This window comes from Diceros bicornis, chromosome 10 (genome assembly GCF_020826845.1).
Source record: "Diceros bicornis minor isolate mBicDic1 chromosome 10, mDicBic1.mat.cur, whole genome shotgun sequence".
Classification (NCBI taxonomy): domain Eukaryota; kingdom Metazoa; phylum Chordata; class Mammalia; order Perissodactyla; family Rhinocerotidae; genus Diceros; species Diceros bicornis.
The window spans coordinates 55,478,513-55,491,780 of record NC_080749.1 but is presented as its reverse complement, the minus strand read 5'-3'; the positions used below and the strand labels follow the sequence as shown (position 1 = coordinate 55,491,780).

Here is a 13,268-nt window from a genome sequence, read left to right as displayed (position 1 = left end):
TCTAGCAACAGATCTAAACATTGCCATAATTTCAAGAGATCTGCAACAATTGTAATGTGATGTGAAGATATCATGTGAAAAACTATTGGTGAAAATATTTCAGGTACTGTGTTTTGTGGCCTACATTCATTATTAAAGGAGATACTAAGTTTTAGTTGGAGCTTAGGGGAAATACATATGTACTTTTTTTTTCATCCAAGTTCACAAACCCATGAATTCTATCCACAGACTCTGCAGGTATAAGGATCCAGGTTAGGCATGCCTGGTCAGTGAGGGTCTGTGCTGGTGTTGAGGCCCTTGAGTGAAGCCCAGTTCTGGTTCTGATGTGAGCTCCATGAGAGGAGGGAAGCTGGACTCCCCCAGGGCCTGGGGACTCTACTTCCCTGGGGATGTTGGGGACTGCCAGGAGAGTGAGTGGCAGTACTTGGTGCTAGCAAGCCCCTCCGACATGGGGCTGATTCTTTGCCCAGACCTCAGGATGCACGCGGGGTGATTCTGGGAGCCTTCCAATGGCCAGCACGTGGCTTGTCTGTGTGATACCTGGCTCTTTCGCTCCATACATATTTAGTGGGGGTACTGGGGAGACCTGGTAGAGTTCACAGTCTGATGGGAAGACAGCCAAGAAGTGGGCCTGGCGTAGGCCCAGTATAGGGGACGTGAGATTGGTCTTTGACCCCTGTGGTGAAGGAGCACAATTGGAGTCTGGGGTTTCTCACAGACTTCCCTCAAGGCCCCAAGTCCAGACCAGCAGCTGTTCAGCTAGGAAGGAGCAGAGTCCATGGAAGCCTCTGTAACCACCTTTCAGCATTGAGGTGGGTAGTTTTTCTGGAGGAGAGTGAGAGATGGGGGCAGGGACAGCGGCAGTGATGAGAAGAGTGTACTTAGGTCTGCATCATCCTCGGAATGGTGAGAGCGCTCACCCACAGATCCTCTCTTATTGTTTATCTGAAGTAGCCAGGAGGGGAAGGCCGAGCCTCTGTGGTTCAGAGGTTTACTTACAAGTCAGTTAGTGCACAGACAGAACCGTAATAGCAACAACAGAAATTATAAAATAATTAGATTAAAGAGGGCTTGCAGGGTGGCAGTTCTCTGAAAGGGTCCTCAGTCCACAGTCTGGCCCCTACAATGTGCAGGCAGAAGTTCAATTTGATCTCTGCCGCCAGAGACTCACTCGTGAGAACCAAACCCAAAAGAGGTTCCTGGTAATTGACCAGAAGCCACTCCTTCCTCGGTATTAGGATAACAGGATGACAGGTTAGTTGGCGAACATGGAATCAGACGATATAAATTTGAGTGTTGAGGGGCATTTCATCCATCAAGCACATGGATGATCTGTTCCATGAGGCACATCTCTGGGGCCCTCCAGGTGGGCCCGGCCGCTCCCCCCACGTGGTAAGCTGCCTTCTCCAGCTCGGTTATACCATTGCTTTGGCTCCAGCATCTCTCACAGTTAGTTGGACCTGAATCCATTTTCACATCCCCGTCCTTCCTGGGCCTAGGACACATCTGACTCTGAGGCCTCGGAAGGTGCCTTCCGTAGCTGGAGAAACTCCAATTATAGGCTTCATAACAGGCTCCCAACCTGCCTACACTGCCCACTTGGCCCTACCGGTGACTAATTGGTGTCATGCAGCAAAGGCCAGTTAAAGGAACACATTTTAAAAGAATTCTTGTCTGAGGGCCGGCCCGGTGGCATAGTAGTTGAGTGTGCGTGCTTCCGGGCGTGGACAGACGCTCCGCTTATCAAGCCATGCTGTGGCAGCATCCCATATAAAGTAGAGGAAGATGGGCACGGATGCTAGCCCAGGGCCAGTCTTCCTCAGCAAAAAAGAGGAGGATTGGCAACGGGTGTTAGCTCAGGGCTAATCTTCCTCACACACACACAAAAAAGAATCCTTGTCTGAGACAGTCTCTTATTGAAAAACAGATTCCAACCTAATTTACAGGTGAGTTGTAGCACTAGTTAGCCCTTTACCTGCCTAAAAAGGCTTATCAGACCATTAAAGGACCAGAAGTGAGGCAGTGTAATCCAGCGGAAGAGCAGGGATCCCAAAGAATGATATGAATGAATTGCATGGGTCTTTTATTTTATTTTGCTGGGAAAGATTCACCCTCTTCGTTGCCAGTCTTCCTCTCTTTTTTTTTTTCCTCCCCAAAGCCCCAGTACATAGTTGTATATTCTAGTTGTAGATCCTTCTAGTTCTTCTATGTGAGCTGACGCTACAGCATGGCTACTGATAGACGAGTGGTGTGGTTCCATGCCCGGGAACTGAACCCTGGGCCGCCGAAGCAGAGCGTGCTGAACTTTAACCACTAGGCCATTGGGGCTACCCCTGCGTGGGTCTTTTGGTGAGGTACTTAATTTCTCTGAGTTTCAGTGTCCTTGTCTGTAAGATGAGCAGAATCATGCTGATCTGCAATGTCATTGTAAGAGTTAGAGCTGATGTAAGTAAAGCACTCTGGATCCAACTGATTGTCAACAAATGAGAGCTGCTGTTGCTGCTGCGGAGTTTTAAAAAATTTCATTTTCTGTACGGCCTACTTGGAATGGAACAGTTCCAAACTGTCTTAATTCCTTTCTTCCAGCAGCTGTGACAAGTGCAGCCATGTCCTTTTAGCTTTTCCATTCCATTTCTGTTCACGGAAAGCAAGCCATCTAGCAGTGTTTTTAATAAAAAGTATTTGTTTCGAGGTGTAAGTTTTCCACATTAACTTTCAGTGGTTGAACTAAATATTTTAAATTCTAAGAAATTGTTTTCTGCCGTTAAAAGACTATTGAAAATAAAAGAAAACTTATTCTGCTGTTTGAAATTCTGGACACATGTTCCATAGAAACAATGTTATTCAGGTCGTCAGTGTCCCAGGCTGCCCACTGGTGTAAGACTCAAACTCTGCAACGGGGCTTCTCAGATTTTAGTGCATATGAATCACCTTGGGATCTTGCTAAAATGCTGAGACATCTTCCGTGTGGGAGGGGCTGAGATTTGGCATTTCTAACAGCTCCTAGGTGATGCCTGTGCTGCTGATCCCGGCCTACACTTGGAGTAGCCAGGACTGGGTGGGAGAAGCTGGGATTACTTAGGGGTGAGAAAGTGAGTGAGGCGCTGCCTCCGCCTGGGATCTGGGGCTTCTGATGGGATTCTGAGGGATGGGATTCTGAGGGCTAGGGGAAAGAGAGTGGGGTTCATGGCTGGGGTAACTGCTGGGGCACTTCCTCACCATCATTTCTTCAGCCCCTGACGTTTGCCCGGCTGCCTCCTTCACTGCTGCCACCCACCTAGATTTCCCTAAACGCTCCCACCCAGCCACAGAGTCTGACCTTCCCTTTGTTCCCAGAGCAGTCACACTATGTAGAAAGCTTTTCTAATGAAGCTCATTTCTGTTAAGCAGACGGGAGTCATAGGTTTGACTCCTCATCTCTTTTTTCCGACTTAGATCCTATAAGGAAATGTCAAATAAAGATAGGCACCCGGCCCCCTCTGCCATCTTCCCAGCCTACCTTACCTTATCCTCGGCTCCTTTCCCAGGAGGACTGCAAGAAATTTGAGGGCAAGACCAGAAATAGCTCCATCTTTGCATTCCTGCAGTGTGTACCCAGACCCAGATGAATGTCAGGAACCAGCACAGAGAAGAAAACCAGCAGGACATAGAGTAGGTGTGAGTGGGAGAGCAAGAAAGGATTTTGTCTTGGAAATGGGTGAGGAAGAGGAGCCACTTGAACTTCAGGCTTTGAGGGGATACATTCTCGCAGTTTCATGATAACCTTCCCGCTTACTCAGTCCGTGGGCCCAGGGTCCGTGTCCTTCCCCTGACCCACTTTGGGCGTGGTGGAATTGAGCAGCGTGAGGCACTGGATTTTGCTTCCAGTATCTTCAGGCACTTGTGCTCAGAAACCTGCCCTGCTAGGGTCCTGCCGGAACAGTAACATCTTAGCAATGCTGTAAAGGTAATTCCACCTCTTATAAAAGTTGGCCTATATGAGCAGCTGTCACTTTGGCGGGAAAGGGGAAAGGAAGATGGGGACAGAGTATTGCTAAGAAGTCTGAAACATGACGGTGTTTTGTTTCTTTTTGTTTTGTTTTTACAGATATATCAAGACTGTTGAAAGCATAACTGTCCAAGATGCCCGTCCCTCCCCCCCCAGCACCCCCGCCTCCGCCGACCTTTGCTTTGGTGAGTGGCTCCCCACCATCCATTGTCCATGCGTGAAGCAAGCCCAGTGAAGTCGAACCTGGCACACATGTATTTGTTTTAAACGTATTTGCATTCTGGCTTGAATATGATATGGCAGGCTTTCCAGTAAGTAAGGGCCTGAATAAGCCAGATCCTGAGACATAGCAAATACAACACGAAGGGTTTTGTTGTCTAAGGTCTCATGCGATGCGTAGTGCACACGTGGAACAAGGATTAGTTAGGTTTCCTCTGCTGCGTCCGTCCAGGGGAACATCCTGTTCATTCCCACACGATGGGCCAAGGTGGGTTCACAGGAGCAGTTCTGCCCGGCAGGCACTGTTTTCATTCAAGTGGACTCATCTTCTAGCCTTTAACTTCTGGGCAAGACAGTCCAGAAACCGAGGTCCTTGTCTGTCTGAAAATGCATCCGTTAAAGTGTCCTCCTTTCTTTTTCTCTGCCTTTTCCCCTCTTTCTTCCCACTCTCTGTTTTTGATAAATATCACCACACCCACCCCACACCCCCACTCCCTCCCCCCACACTCACATCCCCCTTTAAATACATCCTTGCATTTAGATGTCTACTTTCCAAAGGAATTTCTTCTCTGGGCTCATCCTGATCCCTTGACAGACCTGTCCTTGGAAGTTAGTGTATCCTCTTCCAGGAAGCCCACAGCCCTCCATTACAAAGGCCTCCCCAGCGTGTGAAGCCTTCGCTGCTAAGGGGCCTCCCAGTGATGGGCCCTTCATTTTTCACTTGGGGAAACTGAGGCTCAGAGAGGAAAAGTCTCTTGCCCAGGCTTCCATGGGACACATTGATAGAGCCCATCTAAGGTTGGAACCTATTTGGAAGAACAGACCGTTAATTAGCTCACTGCTATTCAAAGTGTGGTCTTCCACCTGCTGGTTAGAGTCCCCAAGGAGGTAATTACAGACATTGAGAGTAAGCATTTAGAAACTCAGAGCAATTTGATAGCGGTGTTATGTCTGTTGTTTCTAAGATTGGGTTTTGTGTGTCTTTTTTTTTTTAACTAATCCATTTCTCTAATAACTCATTGTTATTTTACAAAAGTATCAGTCCGTGATGGACTGAAAATTTTTTCTTAAAAATTGGTCCTTCACTTAGATAAGTTTGAAAAGCTCCGATCTGGCTAACATAGCAGGGTTCATTTCTATTTCCCCAAAAATGTAGGCTGTACCACTGTTGGATAGTATATGACTCAATTTTTTTTTATTTTAATGCTCATGTGCTTATTTTCGTATGTGTTCTAAAAATTATAACTAGCACACCCAGAGTTTGAGTTAATTTAAAAGAAAACGTTCACTGAAAAATAGTACAGTAAATGATATAGTAAATTGACTTCATGAAAAATATATTTTTTAAAATTTTATTTATTTATTTTCTTCCCCCCCAAAGCCCCAGTAGATAGTTGTATGTCATAGTTGCACATCCTTCTAGTTGCTGTATGTGGGACACGGCCTCAGCATGGCTGGAGAAGCGGTGCGCCGGCACGCACCCGGGATCCGAACCTGGGCCGCCAGCAGTGGAGTGTGCGCACCTAACCGCTAAGCCATGGGGCCAGCCCATGAAAAATATTAAATAAATAACACAGGTAGCATGAGAAGATAACAAAAATCATGAAGGTTGTACCAGAATGATTGAAGTTTGGGAAACTCTGGTTTACCCTATCAACTCATTTCTATCCATTATTACCTGACTAAAAGCAAGATCCTAGAGAAAGAGACTATAGAGATGAGAAAAGGGAAAGTTAGCTTGGTGGCCATGATAGGACACCATCTAGTGAACAGTGCAGTTAAGGGCCCAGGACTGCCGTGTCAGAGAAGTTAGCACCCAAGGGGGTCAGGTGTCAAAATACCTTTTGAGGCAGAACAGGAGGCCAGTGAGGGTTGTGGACTGAAAATCGTTAAGAGATCCAATATAGACACCTCACTTAACTTCTCTGGGCCTCAGGTTTTTTTCATCCTTAAAATGAAGACAATAGGTAATTTTAAAAGCCCTTTCCAAGATGTCCAGTGTATGTTGTTAAGTTATAAAAACAAATTGCAGAGTAATAGAGGATGATCCCATTAGCAAAAGGGAACTGTAAATGCGAAGAGCATTTCTGGAACTGACTACAAGAAGCTCTTAACAGGCTTGCTTCAGAGGAGTGTTGGGGGCCAATGTGGAAGGAGCATTTTATTTATTAATTCTTTTTCCATTGAGATATAACTGACATAAAACATCGTATAAGTTTGAGGTGTACAACGTGTTAATTTGATATATTTATGTATTACAGTATAATTACCACTGTAGCTTTAGCTAATGCCTCTATCACATCATGTAATTGTCACTTCTTTTTTGTGGTGAGAATATTTAAGATCTGGTCTCTCAGCACCTTTGAAATTTATAATACAGCATTGTTGACTATAATTACTACACTGTACATTAGATCTCCAGAACGTATTCATCTTCTAGTTACAAGTTTGGACCCTTTCACAACGTCTCCCCAATTTGCGAAGGGGCGTTTTAGATCCCACATTTACCCTCCCGTCAGGTGATAGGGAAGGCTCTGGAGTCAAATTGCCAGGGTTTGAATCCTAGCTCCTTCTCTGACTAGCCAGATGACTGGGGCAAATGATTTCACCTCCCTGGGCCTTAGTTTCCTTGTCTCTAAAATGGAAATAGTGACTCATGGGGTTTATGAGAACTAAATCAATTAATACACATAAAGTGCTCAGAACAGTGCCCCTCCCATAGTAATAGCTGTATAAATGTTAACTGTTATTATCATGAGCAAGTAATACTTTATAATTTCATTATTTCAGACCCCTTCCAGCTTAGCACACAGAGATTCTCTGTAGCCTACATCAGGTTTTTTCTTAGCCCTCCCTCTACCATCCCTGCCTCCAACAATGATAAACAGCTGGATGACGTGTGAAGCTAAACTTCCCAGGTTTCCTCCTGTGGCCCTCACTGGTGCCTCTGAAGTCAGATCCCTTCAGAAGGGCTGGAGCCAGCCGAGAAGGACTCTCTGCCGGAAGGACTTTTGGGTTTGGGGAAGCTGACTCTCCCTGGGACCAGGCCAGACCAAGCCTGTTTCCCAGTGTGATGGACACAGGCACGTGCCTGCTTCTGAGTTCACATGCAGAGCCCTCAGTGCCCCCACTCCCTAAGATAACCCTGAAGAAACAAGATCCCAATTCATGGTGAGGTGTTCACCAGGAATTCTGAAAATATAGAGAATACCCAGACATTTAAAGCAGCCCCTTTGTCTGTCCTGCAGTCTCTGTGAGTTGAGCTTTCAAAGGGATTAAACAGCAGAGACACCTTAGGCCAAAGGGACATGAAGGGACTTTTAGGGTAATGGAAATGTTGTATCTCTTGATTGTGGTGGTGGCTACACGATTATATATGTTTTTCAAAATTCATAGAACTATACACTAAAAGGGTGATTTTACTATATGTAAATTATACCTCAAATGAGCAAGAAGAAAACTTTGGCAATGTAAACAGAGGGAATTATTTTCTAAAACTTTGGTGGATTAAAAAAAATACAGCTGACCCTTTTTGCTAGAGACAATTTTCCCCTTGTACCAGGTTAGTTCTAAGAGATAGGAAGGAGAAGCTGTTCTTCAGGGCACATCCTAGAGATTGAAGCCTCGTCGTACCCTGCAGAATCCTCTCAGGCTTAAAATTCCTGTCTCATTTCTCCGCCATCCAACCCTGGCTCTGTGGGTTACGGCCAGATTGTGGTCTGAATTTTCAGAGACTTTTATCAGGGACTGACTCTTCCTGCATTAAAAATGAATGTAATTTATTGCTGCATCTGCTCCCAAACGTCTGAGTCTTAAAAAGAACGACATCGGGTCTAAAACTCATGGAGAATTTACAACCTATCGCCAAGAACCTTAATAACAAGCTTCCAATACTCTAGCTGGCCCTGCTTGAGGATTGCAGCACGTGATTTTAATTCAAGAGATGAATATGTGTTTGCATGGTTACCTTTCAGGCCAATACAGAAAAGCCTACCTTGAATAAATCAGAGCAGGCTGGGAGAAATGCTCTTCTCTCAGACATCAGCAAAGGGAAGAAACTAAAGAAGACAGTCACCAACGACAGAAGTGCACCGATATTGGACAGTAAGTACAAAAAGTTATTTTCCATGGAGATAAATAGTTTATGGCCTAACAATCAACCCTACCCTTCCCACCAAAAAAAATTTTTTTTGTTGGTTAACAACAGCTGCAAAGCTCGCAGAATAAGGGACTGTATCACTCTTTGTAGGCCAGGGCTCCGGCTTGAGTTCCCTCTAACGCTGCAGGAAGCCAGTATAATAATTCTTTGTCCAAGAAACACACAGCAGCAATTCTCTGAATTATTCACAACACTTTCTGGAAATTAACCCCTTGTTCCTCGCGCCACAGATCAAAAGGCAGTGTGAAATATGGAAAGAGCCCCAGCCTTGGAATCAAAGGATGTGGGTTCCAGTCCTGGCACATCTATCACTTAGCATCTCCAAGCCTTATTGTCTTCATTTGTAAAATGGAGACGATAATACCTGTTCTACTGCCCTCACAAGTTTGTTGAGAGCATCAAATGAGACGATGCTTGTGAAAGTGTTTTGTCTGGAATGTGTAATTCAAGTGTAAGATATGATTATTAGGAGCTTGGAGAGAGAGGAAATGAGATCACAACTTTGCTTATCTACCCATCGTAAGTCTGAGATACTTTCTGGAACAAGGCTGGGTATGTATAAACAAACAAGTACCAGCACACAGGGCTACTTATTAACATTTACAACAGAATGAAAATTTATACATGACTAGAATCTACTGGTAGTTAATAATCAGGCCTTGAGACTATCTCCTCACATTCCTAGATGTTTCCACTGCCAGTCAGATGTCCCCAGAATTTATCGTAGACCACAGATCCCATTTGGACTCAATAGGAAATAGACCAACCTTCCAAAATTACCAGAGGGAGCTTTGTAGACAAGTGAATAGTGATGCAGGATTTTAGCCAAGTGGAGGATTAGAAGTGCTTAGGAGGAATTTCTAGGAAAAGTGCCTAATGGGTAGAGAAGGAGAAGGATCAGAGTTAAGTGAGAACATTGGTATGGGAGGAAAATGGAAAAGAGGAAGGCCAAGACAAAGGCCTTTGAATGTTGCTCTGTTACCGGGCAAGGTGGTGCAAATGGGAATGCACCACACCTCAAAAAGGAACTGTGGGGTCTTTGACTTTTGACTTGACACAGTCTTACCTGTAGGTCAAAATGCCCACAAAACTAATATGGTTATTATATAATCAGTCTCTTAGTCCTCCTGATGCCCATGACAAGGTTCTCCCTTGGGGGAACACAGCACTTATATCTGCGGAGCCTTGGTCCAATGACCATCGAGTCGTGGTGCCTGGTATGGGTCCAGAGGAGCTCCACAAACTGCCGACCTCTAGGACAGAACCCAGCAGTTCTCTCCACTACCAGAGGGAGCCTAGGCTCTGGAGAAGGGAGAAGTCTCCCTAGATGTTAAAGGAGACTGAGGCCTAGTCCTGAATCCACCAGTGGAAACTCATATTCTTCAAGGTCCACTTCTCCTCCCGTTAAATGGAAACAAGTGTTAGTTCCTCTCCCTTCCAGCTTTTCAGTGATATTTGAGAATGCACTTTGCTTGCTGGACACAAGATGCAACCAAATGCATGCCCTTGTTGTCCATCCACTTAAGTGGCCACCAATACTGTTGTAACAAGCTCTTTGCAAGTGGCAAAGTCCATCCATGGTTTTATATTTGTTTGCAGGTGAAACCTCTTTGGGCTCTATGTCAAAATGTTGACCATGGTTATGCATGATGTAACTCTTGAACTCAGCCTTGTCCTGCAATTTAATCACTAATAAGGTGACCTGGAGCCAATTAGCTATCCTCAATGACTTGAGCTTCTCTATCTGAAAGATGCACAAATGTTCCAGGTTAAGAACACTAATGGATGATGTCTGATAGTGCATCGATCTCTTTACCATGTAAAGGTGTCCTGTGTAAATGCAGTATTCCAAAATGTATCATTCATTAATGAATAATGTTTGAATGACAAGGGCATTATTAATATTATTGGCAATAATAAAAATTAGTAAAAATTTTAAATTTTATGTGGAAGCAATTTGGCATACACTTCAAGAAATTATTCTTCTAATTTGATTCATCTTGTTAGGTAAAGTAATTTTTGTGAGCTCACTATCAGATTATTTTTTCTATCAGCAGAGCTTCCATAAGTATCCCAGAAAGCTCCACACCTAGAAAAGATACAGAGCTAACACAGACTTATAATAAATGAATCTAATCCAGAAAAAAAGAAAACACGAATAAAATTAGAACTCAGAAAATAGATAAAATAAGAAATTCAAAGCAGATTTTCTAAAATTAAGGATGCTACAATGAAGTTATATGTTAAAGAATTTTGAAGTCTTAAATTTTCTAATAAAAGCATCAGTTTACCAAAATTCACTCATGAAACCTCAATGAGCAAGGAAAAAGTTGAAAACTTTATCAAATTATTTTCTCTCTAAAAAGCTTTAGAGCCAGATGATTTTATCAGTAGATTCTTTCAGATTTTAAGAAACAGCTGATTCAAATGCTGCGTAAATCATTCCCAAACACAGGAAGAGATGGAAAGCTATCTGATAGGTGCAATGAGACTAGCACGATCCTAATATCAAAACCTGACAAAGGCAGCATATACACAAGAAGAAAGCTCATCTGTCAGTGTCCCAGGGGACAGGTGGCAATGTCTGGAGGCATTTTTAGTTGTCACAACTTGGGTGAGGGAGGGGCTCCTACTGACATCTAGTGGTTAGAGGCCAGGGATGCTGTAAACATTCTACAGAGAGCAGGACAGCCACCCACAACAAAGAATTATCTGACCCAAAAGGTCACTAGTTCCAAGGTTAAGAAACCCTACTGTAGGGGCCGGGCCTGTAGCATAGTGGTTAAGTCTGGCACACTCTGCTTCGGTGGCCCAAGTTTGGTTCCCGGGTACCACTCGTCAGCCGTGCTGGGGCAGTGACCTACATATAAAAATAAAAGAGGAAGATTGGTGCAGATGTTAGCTCAGGGCTAATCTTCCTCCAGCAAAAAAAAAAAAGAAACCCTACTATAGACCACTTATGATCATAGATGAGAGGATACTAACTAAAAAACCAAAAAATCTAATTCAATAGTATATTAAAAGAATAATTCACCCAGACCAGGGCTCATCTCATTTTTAATGTTAGAAAGTCTATACATCCATTATATCAAATAAGGAAAACCATATAATCATCTCAGTAGATCCTGAATAGGTATTCAATAAAATGCCATGCCACAAGAAAGTCTTAAAAACCTAAAATAGAAGGATCCTTGCTGACGACGAATATTTAGAAGGAAGAAAAAAAAAGTATTTCAAACCAATAGTCAATATGTAATTTTGAAACATTAGAGGCATTCTCATTAAAATCAAAATATGCTTTCCTTTAGCAACATTAATAGTTTACATTGTATGGAAGTTCAGTCATCAAAGTAATTACTTCTATAAAACAGAAATAAGATAAGATACACAACTATTAGAAAAGAGGAGGCAAAACTTTTCTTATTTGCAGACCATATATCTACTAAAATATCCAAGATAATAAATTTTTTGCAAATTTTAATTTAGAAAATACAGAAAAGTAGTTTATTAAATATCAAATGAAATTTCCTGATGCCAATAATAACCAATTACAAAATATAGTAGGAACACATTCCTTTCACAATTTCAACAAACAAAAATGTCTTTGGGGGCCAGCCCAGTGGTGTAGTGGTTAAGTTCGAGCACTTCGCTTTGGTGGCCCAGGGTTCATAGGTTTGGATCCCAGGCGCGGACCAACACACTGCTTATCAAGCCATGCTGTGGCAGCGTCCCATATAAAGTAGAGAAAGATGGGCACGGATGTTAGCCCAGGGCCAATCTTCTTCAGCAAAAAAGAGGAGGATTGGCAACAGATGTTAGCTAAGCGCTAATCTTCCTCACACAAAAAAATGTATTTGAAGTAACCCTAAGAAGTGTGTGTGACCCATATCATGAAAATTATAAAACTTTACTGAATAAATCAGAAGACATGGGAAAATATACCATGTTTCCTTAAAGTCTAAATATCATAAAAGTGTCAGTGCTCCCAGATTAATTTGTAGATCTCATGTAATAACTATTAAAGACTCAACAGTGTTTTCCAGGGGCAGAACTTTAAACATTGCTTAAACTCATAAAACGTACATACACACAGAAATGTTTAAGAGACAACTTTTTAAAGAGGGTATAATCATGGCTCTCATTAAGATAGAAAATGAACATATATCAAAGATTTTATTTAGGTCTTTAATTAATGAGGGAACCAGTATGATGTTATGAGTTCAAAGGAGAATTCAAAGTACCACACATGTATAGTCAGATAGGTGCTGAAATGAATTTACAAATAGGTGCAAAACAGGGCTGTAATCAGTTGTATTCCACTGAACACCAGTTTGCATTTCTGTGGATAAATATCATTTCCATTATTATCAGTTTTCTATAACTTACAAAGTTGTGACACAGCTCAAAGACCATGGGAAATCACCCAGAAGGCTAGACGGGACACTTAGTAATCTTTTTCTTCCTTCTTCTTCCTTCCTTTTTTTGTTTATCCATTTCAAAATTTTTCACAATTTTTTGGAAATAAATGCAAAATAAAACAGAATTTTTGTACCATTTCAAACTGCAAAAAATGTTTTAAATGTTACAGCCTCCTATTGGGCTTTATTATATTAAAAAATTGAAATCAACCTAAAAGGCCATCAGATAAGTAGATGGCTAAATAAATTACAATACATTCATATTCTAAAACATGATGCAGTCCTTTAAACTCATGTTTTTAAAGAATATTTAATGTTATGGGAAATGCTAACAAAGTGTTAAGTGAAAAAAGCAGGCAAAAAACTGTTCAGTGAATTTGGTCTTAATTTTAAGAAAAAAACATATAAAATGAAAAAATACACCAAAACACTGGGTATTTCCAAGGAGTAAAATTATGGGATATTTTTTCTTCTCTTTATTTTT

The 13,268-nt window shown here is 42.4% G+C and overlaps 1 protein-coding gene across 4 annotated transcripts in view; it reads left to right on the top strand.

Annotated features, from left to right (window-relative positions):
* WIPF1 (WAS/WASL interacting protein family member 1) overlaps positions 1 to 13,268 on the top strand; it is a 115,795-nt gene that overhangs the window by 86,015 nt on the left and 16,512 nt on the right. For all 4 annotated transcript variants that reach the window (XM_058549288.1, XM_058549289.1, XM_058549292.1 and 1 more), the window contains 2 exons: positions 4,088 to 4,173; positions 8,182 to 8,311. In XM_058549288.1, coding sequence (XP_058405271.1) covers positions 4,123 to 4,173; positions 8,182 to 8,311 — 181 coding nt within the window. In that variant the 5' untranslated portion in view covers positions 4,088 to 4,122. The remainder of the gene's footprint in view (positions 1 to 4,087; positions 4,174 to 8,181; positions 8,312 to 13,268) is intronic.